Source organism: Parasteatoda tepidariorum, chromosome 12, assembly GCF_982258835.1.
Source record: "Parasteatoda tepidariorum strain Cologne lab strain chromosome 12, Ptep-v5.0, whole genome shotgun sequence".
In the NCBI taxonomy this organism is placed as follows: Eukaryota; Metazoa; Arthropoda; class Arachnida; order Araneae; family Theridiidae; genus Parasteatoda; species Parasteatoda tepidariorum.
The window spans coordinates 57,461,333-57,473,935 of NC_141766.1; the positions used below are offsets into that span (position 1 = coordinate 57,461,333).

At 31.4% G+C, this 12,603-nt stretch overlaps 1 protein-coding gene across 10 annotated transcripts in view; it reads right to left on the bottom strand.

Annotated features, from left to right (window-relative positions):
- Positions 1-12,603, bottom strand: part of LOC107453502 (uncharacterized) — a 67,089-nt gene that overhangs the window by 11,844 nt on the left and 42,642 nt on the right. For 6 of the 10 annotated variants that reach the window (XR_015430890.1, XM_087156107.1, XM_087156109.1 and 3 more), the window contains 2 exons: positions 7,912-8,053; positions 421-543 (listed from right to left, as the gene is read on the bottom strand). Coding sequence is in view for 7 of the 10 variants with exons in the window: in XM_087156107.1 (XP_087012233.1) it covers positions 421-543; positions 7,912-8,053 (265 nt within the window). In the remaining 3 variants the exon portion in view is untranslated. Of the gene's footprint in view, positions 1-420; positions 544-7,911; positions 8,054-9,454; positions 9,560-11,353; positions 11,422-12,603 lie in introns of those variants that run through there. The other 4 variants (XR_015430891.1, XM_043045263.3, XR_015430889.1 and 1 more) reach the window with 3 other exon arrangements.

The following is a 12,603-nucleotide window of genomic DNA, read 5'->3' on the forward strand; positions in this document are numbered from 1 at the left end:
CTTAAATATTACTTTTTGAAAAAACCCACTTTAAGTTTTCAATAGTAGGTACCTACTATAAAATTATATGAAGATTCAAGTTTTTTTTACTTTACTAATATTAAAAACTTAATCATATAAATCATGCAACTCAATTTGACAAATTTATGCTGCACTATAAATTATATAAAAGTAAATGCAAAACAATAAGTTTTAGTAAAAAAAAATTTTTTTTTTTGAAAAAACCCACTTATCGTTCCAAGTGGGTTTTTTCAAGGTGGGCCCGCCCAATAAAACCCGGGCGGGTTTTTTCAAAGTGGGCCCACTTGGCGAACCCTGGTACAAATACTAATAAATTGGTTTTATAATAAAGAAGCATTCTCATTGTGGAAATACAGACCCAGAAGAAAATAACACGAACTACTTATAATCCATTATTACCTGAATTTGGGAAAATGCTTTTATCACCGATTCAGCAGTTCTTAAACCACTTTGGTATGCCCCATGCGCTGACGAAAAAGCATGCACATCTAAAGCTTCTCCAGCAAACATAATAATTGGCCACTGAAATAGATTTATGCAAACTTTAAAAAATTGTATTTCCCCATGAATTAATTTAAGAAATCCTCCACTGAAACAGTTATAAATTAAACAATTACAATGAAGTCTTATTATTATATGATTAATTTACAAATACAGTAGAGAACCATTTATCCGGTATCCAGATAACCGGGAAACCAGAAAACCGGGAAAAATTTTGCTCGAATTTCCCGCCATTTTAAACTAGAACGATTTTAAACTAGAACGAAAAAAAGCGGAAATTGGACTCATCCTTGAAGTTGAGTAGAGGAAAATGTAAGGAAGGGGAAGAATTTTTTCCCGTTTACCCAGAGAAACGTCATTTCCTCCGTGACCTTGAAGGCAGGCAAGGGAGGAATGTTTTATTTTTTCCTTTAGGCCGTCAATCAAACTCAAGGGTGTGGCATGCTGATTTCGTTTTCTGCTTGATTTAAGAGGGGGGTGGGGAAAATGCATTGCATGCATATCAGTGAACAGAAAAAGAAAAGAGAAAAATATATTTATTTGACATCGACTAATAAAAATAAAATCTTTTTCTTTTGAATAAATTCTTATTCTTTGGAAGTGCGGTATCAATTACAAGTTTTTCTTGGTGTGGAATCACATCTGCTGTAATTAAAAATCTTGTTTTTATCAACAAAAAAATAAAATAAAAGGAGAATTGTTTATTATTTTAAACATAGGATTATTTTATGAAGCAGATTGCAGTTTTGTTTTTCTGATTCCACTACGTTTGATTTTTTTTCTTTTCGCGATAAATTTCGCACTCAATAAATTCATTCTTTTTATTCATAAATTTTATCATTAGGTTTTTTTTTTTTTTTTTTTTTTTTTGAATTCCGTTGATCTTGCCTTGTTTCGGGTTTTAATATTTATGCTAGTGCCTTTTTTAATTATCGTTTCGGTTCGATAATTTTCAGTTCGATAAAGTTCTCCTTTTATTTTATCGTTTCCCCCGTATAATTAGGTATGAAATATATTGGGTTATTTAATCATTGGTTTTGTTTATATTATTTAATTTAGGAATTGTAATTATTTTTAAAAAATAAATATGAGAATTTTGTATTTTTTAAACTTGATTTTCTTGTCTAAACTTGCAAATTTTTTTGTTCTTTTAAATGTTATATTTCTACCATTTTTTTTTTTCTTTTTAAAGTTAGGAGTACCTTTCTTTTTTCTCTTACTTTATGCATTACACTTTTTCCTTGTAGTTCGGGTTCGATAAAACATCGATTAACGACACTTTTTGGTCGATCCAGAAAACCGGGAAATTCAGATATCCGGGATAGCGATGGTCCCGAGCATCCCGGATAATTGGTTCTCTACTGTATATATATATACAGTGTAAAGTCGTGTATCCGGAATCAGTGGGACTTCCAGAAGTCTGTACAATAGATTTTTCCGTATAATTGACCCCCCAAGGTAAACAAAGCTTAAAATGATTTAATAAATGATCTGAATCTAAGAAGCAAAAAATAAATAAACATTATTTTTAAGGGGAATAATGTTTTAGCATTAGAATATCTAATCAATCAAATATTAAATATTTTAGAAAAAATATATTATTGCTGAAAATATGGAAAACGATAAAAAAATTAAAGGTTACGAAAATATTTATCCGCCATTTTGAACTAGAACGATTCAAGCAGGAAGGGGAAATTCATGTCATTCTGGAACAAAGCTTTAAATGATCTAAATCTAAGAAACAAAAAATAAATAAACATTATTTTTAAAGGGAATAATGTTTTAATATTAGAATATCTAATCAATAAAATATGAAATATTAAAAAAAAAAATTGCTTAAAATATAGAAAACGAAAAAATATTGACATGTGAAAATAATAATCCGTCATTTTTAACTAGAATGATTCAAGCAAGAAAGGGAAATTCCCGTCATTCATTAAGGTGGGTAGGTGGAGGAGAAAAATTCATTTCCTCCTTATTTGTGAAAGAAAATAAGTGTAAAGAGGAGATCATTTAAGTTGAGGGTGGGGAAGTAACAAATTATTGTTTTCTCTCCAATCATTGGCTATCAATCAAGCATAAAGGCGGGGCACGCTGATCAGATTCTCTTTATTTTTTTCTTCTATGACTGAAAGAATCTGCTAAAGAAAGAACGTTACCCCCTTTCCCCCCGCCTTCTAAATATTGCATGGTATGGGGAAGAACGAATGTTTTGTTTCTCAAGGACGTGTATCCTTTTAGACCTATTCAAATTTTCCATTTTGACTCCCCCTCCACCTTAACGCTTACCCCGTTTACCCTTTTCCACAGTATTTCTTCTTTCAATAAAAAGGTTCCAGGAAATGCCTCTTTTACTAGCCACCTGCATGGGAAAGGAGGGGGGGAGGGGACTCAGTTGCGGTCTTTTGAAAACAAATCTCCCTCTTTTTCCTACATTCCAAGGGAGGAGCGTCACTCAATGATCTTGGTAGATCTTCACTTCCCCTTTCTGGTGATTTATGGGTTTGATGCATAAATCAGAGGTTCAGTGCAATCTAGAAAAAGAGAAAATGTGTCAAAAGACCTTTTTTTTTTTTAAAGGAAAGGGGAAGATGGAGAGATGTTTGTTTATTTTGATTGTTAAAAAGTGTCCGGGAAATCGACCCTTCCGGGGAAAAGGACGTCCGGATATGGGACGTTACACTGTATATATATATATATATATATATATATACACACACACTTATATATACACTGATTGCTAGAAAAATTGAACTAGTAAGTTGTCAGAACGAAGCAAATTTTTTACATATGTAAGTATAATGGTGATATAAGTAATTGATTAAAAAATCATAGCAAAATTATCATTAACTGCAGGGAAAAATAAAAATAGAGTTTTTAGTACCATCTCAGATCACCTCTGCAAATGCAGGATGTGATACAGTTGGGCATTGAGGCATACAAGTATCTTATGATGTCCTGCTGGGCAGTGACATTTTTGCTATGTTGGCAGAGCATTGCTTTGTTAAAAAATGGCTCTTGGAAGCACTGCCATGCGTGGCAACACATATGGCTAACGGATGTCACATACCTACAGCTTAGTAGTCATGATGATATGGATCGATATATGGGGTGATCGTGCATCGTATGCGATGGCACCCCCATACCTGCCAACCGTAATTTTTTAAATTGCAGAACATTTTATGCTAGGAGTGTACCTTTTGGAATGAAAGACCACTAGTATAGCAGGTAGATTAATGAGGGACCGTACTCATATTTAGTGATGTTTGCAGAAAATATGATCATTTTTATATAAACATTAGTCTTAGCCGTTTTTTTTAATCAGTAAACTTAATAAAATATTTGCATAAAAATTAAATACTTTTAATTATTTAAGTTTATTTAAAAATAAAAAAAACTAATACAGTTGTAAAAAACTTTTTCCATTTTTCATAATAATTAATTTATCGTTTCCTCAAATTTTTCATGGTGCAATAATGTTGTACAGTTGAACCTGCTTATCTCGAAAGCCTGTATTTCTCGAAATTTCTTAGTTTCCCGACATTAACGATTTAATTTTAATGTATTTTTCCAAGTTTATCTCGAAAGAATTTCTTTCAAAACCCGAAGGAGAATGTACATCATCGTAACCGATGCCTGGACAGCAGAACTTGTTCAAACAAGTTACATTAGAAGAACAGAAAAATTCCCAACCCCATGGGAAGTAAGAATGAGCAGATTGGGGGGTCGTTTCTTGGAATTTCCGGTTACTATTGTCACAGTCTCCCACCAATTGAGTGTATTCGGACAATGAAAAGTTGATTGATGAGGGGGGCGTCACCACTGGGCATCAGTTTCCACACATGGATAAGAACAACACAAAGAGAAATTCATTTTATCAGTAGAATTTTTTTAGGAGGTCGTTGGTTTGAGCGTCTCAGTTTTTTTTAAAACATTGTTCAATTGAATTTTGATTAAGTATGGCAGGGGCTAAACGTAAATTGAATGTTCTCTCCATTGAAGAAAAAATGAAAATTTTAACATTCTTGGACGGAAATCCATTAATGAAAAAAAAAACGAAGTTGCAGTGAAGTTCGGTTTACCAGCAAGCACTCTTTCTACAATCATTAAGAATCGAGAAGCTGTGGAGCAAAAATTTCATAGCAGCAACAAGAATGCGAAAAAAAGCCGAAAATGCACTTTTCCGGACGTGGATGAATGTGTTTTAAAATGGTTTACACAATGCAGGAGCAGCGGTATTCCTATCAGTTCCTATTACCAGCAAGCACTCTTTCTACAATTATTAAGAATCGAGAAGCTGTGGAGCAAAAATTTCATAGCAGCAACAAGAATGCGAAAAAAAAAGCCGAAAATGCACTTTTTCGGACGTGGATGAATGTGTTTTAAAATGGTTTACACAATGCAGGAGCAGCGGTATTCCTATCAGTGGACAAATAATGCAACGAAAAGCTGAGAATTTTGCTAAAGAGCTTGGCCATGAAGATAATTTTAAAGGCAGTAACGGATGGCTAGAAAGTTTTAAAAATAGGCACGATATTATTTTTCGAAAACTTTGTTTTGAAAGTGCATCTGTTCCGGAAAGTGTATGCGAAGACTGGATTAAAAACATTCCTGATTTAGTGAAAGGCTATGAGCCAAAAAATATTTTCAATGCTGACAAGACAGGACTGTTTTATCAATGTTTGCCAGACAAAACTGCTATGTTTAAAGATGAAGCATGCAGGGGAGGAAAACAAAGTAAAGCTCGTTTGACATTGCTCTTAGCTGCAAATGAAGCAGGCACAGGGAAACTTCCTCCTCTCATGATCGGACGCTCAGAAAAGCCTAGATGCTTTTCTAAAGTAAAATCCTTCCCTTTTCCATACAAAGCAAATAAAAAATCTTGGATGACGAGTGAAATCTTTGGAAATTGGTTAAAGTCCTTAGACAAATCCATGCGATTAAAAAAAAGAAAAATTATTCTTTTTATAGACAACTGAAGTGCGCATAACAATCTGCCTGAACTGAAAAATGTTTGTGTTAAGTATTTTCCCACAAACACCACCTCAAAGCTTCAACCTATGGATCAGGGAGTAATCAGAAGTTTTAAAGTTAACTACAGAAAACAGTTGATCCGCAAACTTGTAAATGCAATTGATGAAGGAAGTACCCTTCCCAAGATAAATGTACTGGATTCTATCAGAATGACAGACCACGCATGGAGAAATGTAACACAGAACACCATTCAAAATGGTTTTAAAAAAGCTGGGTTTAAGAATGAGTGTGAAGAAGAGACTGAAATTTTCAAAAAGGAAGCTGAAGAAACTTATATCACTGATGAGGAAATGATCAAAATAAATTCACAAGATTGGAATGCAATAAAATCTGGATTAAATGTGAACATTTCCTTTGAAGAATTTTTGCAAGTGGATGACGCCTTGGCCACATGTGGAACTTTGACAGATTCGGAAATCGTCGATAATGTCAGATGCATTTCTGAAGACGAAAATGAAGTAGACAAAGAGCATATAGAAGCACCGAAAGTGACAGTAAAGGAAGCTGAAAAAGCTGTGGAACGTTTAACAAACTTTCTTGAATGTCAAGAAAACGTTGGACACGAGGGGTTTGCTGCTCTCTCTAACATTCGAAAAATTATCGAATCAAAGAAAATCCGACGTCAGAAATCATTAAAAGACTACCTATGAGGTGCGTATGACTGTTAAAAACTTTTATTAGATGTAATTAATATGTAATCATAATTAAATTCTTTACAACATAAATGATTTAAAGTTTCTTTTAATTAAACATTGCTGCTCGAAATTCATTTTTTAAACTTACCTGTATATCTCGAAACCTCTCCATCTCAAATTTTTTTCCCTTTCCCGCGAGATTCAAGATAGGCAGGTTCGACTGTATTAAAATATCAGGATTCTAAATAACACATACAAATGCATGGTGCCAACTACCAACACCATGAAAAAATAAATTATATGTACAATGAAATATGCCCAAATATATTGTATCAAATAGTGATGATTTAAATTTGCGATTAAAAAATTGCATGTCGTATAAACATCATAGTTAAAGTAAGGATCGTAAAAATCAATAAGAAAAGCATCGCAAAAATTTATTTTTTTTAAAAAAAAGGATTAAATTTAGGATGAAATTAAAGTGAGTAATGCTTACCAAACAAAGTAATTATTGAAATACTTGATTTAAAATTCAGATGCCGCAATAAAAAGCAGAATATTAAAAACTATGTGAGAATGCATTACAAAAATTGCTAAGAAAATGATTAAAAAACAACTTGGATTTAAAATACAATCGGCAGAAATAATAAATACGGAAAAAAAAGTAATAAATTAAATGCACGATTTATAACTCACGAGGCATGTTATCGTAATAAATGTATAGGGGTAATTATAAACCAAGTGGAAATTCATAGTTATAAATGCCAAAAACAATTTAAACATCAACTGGATCTACAGAGCACGAATAACATAGCATGTAAAGAAAGGATTATTTAAATAGGCGATTTTAAATTTACATGTCGTAATAAAAATATGGGATTTTCACAATCATGTGGAAAAACATTCCAATTACTTAGTCTGAAAAAAATATTAAACATGCTTTCCACCAGATATCATCTCTGAGAGAAACTATGAATTAACGAAAAGAAGAATATTAAAATAGTCAGAGAATTACTTCCTTCTTCAGTAACAAGACAGGATCTTCTTTAAATTTGATTTTAGGTGTCCACACCTTTAGCTTTCTCATTACATATAGTTATTTTCAAAGTTTTAAACTTGCCTTCAAGACAGTTCAATTTACCCACACTTTCGAATGGCAGTTTAAAATTTTTTGTTGGTACTAGTATTATTCGTACCATTTAGATGGCCCACTCATTTTAATAAAATAACCCATTATACATAAATATACACTTTATACAATAAACATTATACAAAAATTTTAGTAAATCATTTTCAAAGAATGCAGATCATTTCATTAAGCGATTAGATCCATGGTTTGTTACGAGGGTCACTTGAGCTAAAAACACTAAAAAATACTCGTTTTCTTTCATAATTTATTGTAGGTCTTTCAAACCTCTGAAAGCTTATGTCAAAAACTGAAAATTTCTCTTCAATTACTGTAGGGTAGTGTGCATATATATAGCAAATATATATACACCAAAATTCATTTTGCCTTTTACATAATTTTTTTCCTCTCTAGCTCTTGGTTGTTTCTTGTGAAGCATTTCTTGTGAAACAGAATTTTAATTGTATATGCAAAGCAACACCAAGGGGAAAATATCTGATCTATTAGGTGAATTATGAGACATGGTTAAATTATACTAAATGACATAAATGCCAAAATTCATTAAATAATTTAAAACATAAATAAAATGCTTACCTGCAATTTTAGACCTGTGTTTGCAGTATAAGTAGAACATAATGGATATTGAAGGTCATGTAAGGTCGATTCAAATTCATAATAGCTTAGAGTGCGATTGCTGTATGCACCCCTCACATATGGATTTTGATACCATTTTGATCTGGAAAAAAAATTTCTGGTTTTAATAATTATCTTTTTCCTTTGTTTTTCAAAAGAATTATTTAAACATTTAATATTCACAGCAATCTTCAGTTAAACATATTGAGAGTATTCACTTGAGATACCTCCGATAACTGGCAAAGAAGATAATCTCAAGTAATCACTGTTCATACCTACGTTATATTATAGGTAGATTGCTAAGCAATTTCTGAATTGCACATAGTATGAATTGTTTATAAATAACTTTTTTAATAAAAGCTTTACATTATAGTAAAAAATATATTGGGGGTGTCCAGTTATTATATTTCTACTAACTGATAAAGGAGGTAATCAAAACTAAAAGATAGTTTAAATTCACAAGAGAGATGTTTTAGCCATCTAAAAAGTATATTGCTTTGTTTTCATCTTAAAACAATAGCTACAAATTATAAAGTAGTAAATAAACTTTTGTAAATTAATTAGGAAAAGTAGCATGGAAAATACAAATAAGATATACCAACACAATCAATAGACGGTGCAACTTAGGATTCAATGTTTTTTAAGCTAATAATCTGTTGACAATATAGCTCAAAATAAAATTCTAAATTTTTTTTAAAGGTATTTAGTACTTGTTTAAAATGTGTGTAAATTTAATCTTTTTTTTTTAATATTTCAAAAGCACCAGGCAGATGTGAACTTAGCTTTTCTGACAAAAGAAGATACAGAAATAAAAATGGTACAAAGGAGAGTATAAACAAATAAAATTAAACTATAAAAACAAAAAGGAATGAGTTAAAGTTTTAAATTATGTAAAAAGTTTCTTAGCCTCCTAACAACAGAAGTACATCCTTTATTTAGGGACAGATAGAGAGTGAGATGGTATGCAGCAAGCTGCTGCCTCCTAGGAGGCAATCAGAATAGTTGACGATATTATGTTCATAAAGGTGATCTTAAACGCAATTTTGCATGATCTTTATACCTGGCCAGCAGAATTGTTCAATACCTAGTGTAATTTCAGTCTTTCCCCTGATCTTTATTTTAACTTCTATGCATGCAAATTTCTCAAGGGAAAATTGATTCTTGAAGCTACAGATCTAAAGCACATTTTCTCAAAGGGGGATTTATTGGATAGTTCACTCTTTATTCGCCAAATGAAATGATGTATCAGAAAACCAGGGTGTGATATAAACAAACTAACTAGACTTCTAAATGAAATGAACTATTTGCTACTTTTGTACTTAGAACTTTTTTTTCTCCACATAAGAACTATAAATAACATGTATTTACACATTTGGCATTCAGATGCCCTTATCCCCAGTAGCTTAAATCCTTAATCAATTATTTCGCATAGTAAAAAAATCATTATTATTAGCTATTTTGAGTCTTTTAATATAGGTTTAATAAAAACTTATATAGTTTATACCTTTAGCCTTTACCAGGCTTTCTTTGTGTCATAAATTCCAAGTATAATATTACCTCAGTTAATCTTAAGAATCACAGTGTGGAGTCTGCTTAAGAGAAGGACATGCTAATTGAGAAATCCAATAATATTAAAATTATTTTAACCAAATCAATATTATGGTTAAATAAGTTCTTCAATCTTAAATCATGTTTTTTTTACAAGACAACAATTTTTCTGAAGTTCTAAGAAGAAGATATATATGAATGAATGATTATAAATATTATTATGAATGGTTCTGAATTCCCATAGTATAAAATGCTACCGTGATGTACACTGGTGGACAAAATTAAGAGATGGAAAGCATTTTCGCACATGCAAGGTACCCGCACACCGCTCCATGTGTTTGACAATGGTTCCATGAATGCCCAGAGGTACAGGCAGGAGGTCCTAGAGCCCAATGTGCGTCTTTTCAGGAGTGCTGTTGGCCCTGAGTTCAATACCTAGGGCCAACTAGGGTCTCTTGGGAGAGCTATTGCGATGCGTCATTCTCCCCCCAGAACCATTCTGAAGTCAAAAGTTGCTCTGGTGGAAGAATGGGAGGGTCTTCCACAAGTCCTCCTTAACTCCCTTATTAACAGCATGCATACTCGTTGTGCATGCTGTCTGTTTGTCAAGGGTGACCATACACCATACTAGAGGCAACACACACTGTACAAGCCTCACTTTTATTGTCATCTTTTATCCTTAAGTTCAGACTACATTGGATTTATTGGCAATAGGTCTTGCCAGTGAATGGCACTTTCATTTTTGTTTTGCATACTTTATTATCATGGAATAAGCTATATCCATACCAAATTTCATTTATTTATATTCAGTATTTTTTGAGATATTTGGGAAAATGTCTTCCATCTCTTAATTTTGTCCACCAGTGTAATGTTACAAATACTACAGTAATACTTACTTGGAAGGTGCAAGCTCCATTGAATTTTTGAATATGCATTAAAAGTAGTTGTGATGCACAATACTAACTCCCAATAATGTAAATAACCATTAGTCAAAAATCATAGGCAAAGTTTGGTTCACTATTTCCTACTTCTCACTTACCCACATGAAAATTTGTCCCCAACTTCACTTTAATAAATTATTTATAAAACTTTGAATTATTATTTATTTGAAAACTATACTATGTTATTATTTATTTGAAAACCTTGATTGAATTGCTATGTTAAATTACTATTACTTTGAATTACTATGGTATTATTTTGAAAGCCCTAAAAATTGATTTTTATTTCAAAATTTATGTTTAAAAGATGACATACAAAAAACAATTAATAATAAGGAGGAGAGCCCACTTTAAAGGGATTTAAAAGCTTTTTTTAAAAAGAAAATCACAGTCTGTGCCAAGTTAAGAGGGTGTTCACCTAGGAAGGGAGTTAATATTATGGTTAAAAAAGTTCTTCAATAACAGAATTTTACAGTTTAATGGTTTTTTCATAGAAGACAGCACATAACTTTGAAAATTGTGAGGTGTCTGCCCAGGAGGGGTAAAATCAGGTATAATGATGTTTCACTGTAAATTTCAGATGTATTTATTTCTCATATTTATTAATACATACTTTTTTCAATCTTTATCTTTTCAATAGATTTTCAATTATATTTCATTTTCTCATCCTTGTGTTGAACACGATTTTTATATTATTGCATTTAAAAAAACAAATATTGGACTAGAGGCTAATATAGATTATGAGTTGATGATTTTATGGAGCCTTTAGAAGTGATAACTTGAAAGTAATGGTACCTTTCCTACAAATTTAAATTTTTTATTGCTTGAATAATTAATGAAAATTATGAAAAAATTTATAATTGATAGAAAAAAACTACATTAAAATTTGGAAAAATGCAAACAAAATCGAACTGTACCTTCTTTTGCCTACTATTTTCTACCAGATCTCTGGAAACAATATATTACTTTTGGAACAAACACAATCCTGTAACAGATACAAAATAACTGTTACAGAAATTACTAACTATTTTTGCAAGTTTAAACGGCTTCAGCTATATATTTCATGATAGTCACAAATCAAGAGAATCAATGACTTCAAATTTGAATTATTTTATGGAGTTATATCACTTATGCATGTTAGATCATTTTGTTCAGATAAACACTAGGTGGCACTGATGCCCTGACAGGTGAAAGAACATATGAGATTACCAAAGAGTTAGTTTATTATTGAGAACAAAAAACGGAGAAGAATAAATAAGCATAAGAATAACTCAACATAGGAAACAAAATTAAACTTCATTTGCCCACAGCCATTGACAAGCATTTACTGAGACAAACCTAAGCTACTAATTATACTTTAGGTTAATTTTTTAAATACATAGCAAACTTTAAAAAAATCCATGGCTTAAAGAGTAAATATGTTTAATGAGGTCTTAGAGGTTGTAGAAAATTACCAATAACTTTTTACAGAGACAAAGTAGATATAATTGCTCAACTGAGATAATTTTGCTCAGGCAAATGAGGTTAAGTTGCTTAGGCTAAGTTTGAAATTTTTAATGAAATGTTCCGAAAAAGCAAAATGTTTTCATGGAAAAGTAAAATAAGTTTGAATGCGGGTAAGAAAATAACATTTCTTAAATCCATGATTAATGTCATGTCAAAATAAAAAAACTCTTCAAAAAAACAAAATTATAAATGGAAAGTTTTTTTTAAACCATATTTTTAAAGCTACAATTTACTCAAGAACCTACATCTCAATTCATTTGTTTGTATTTAGAACTGCAAAAACATTAACCAACTAAGTCTCCTTTGTCATCCATTGAGAAAATTGTGGAAAAATATTGTGTGTATATATATATATATATATGTAATAAGCGAGGCAACAGCCTCTATGTTATCCCGCCAGATGTCGCTCATCTGAATGAAATGCATAGAACTTTCTCGATGTAAATGAAGTCAGTCAGTTAATATTGTTTCTAAGTGAAACGGGTAACCTTAGTGGTTAAGACTCTAAGTTACTATGATATTAGTTAATTGAAATATGTTTCTATGTGAAACTTGGAACCTGTGTGGTTCAATCTTAGTTGTTTAAGAGTCTGTGTGACTCATGTTTTTATTAAAGAATAAGCATAATCATTAAATGTCTTGATTGACTTTATTAATGATA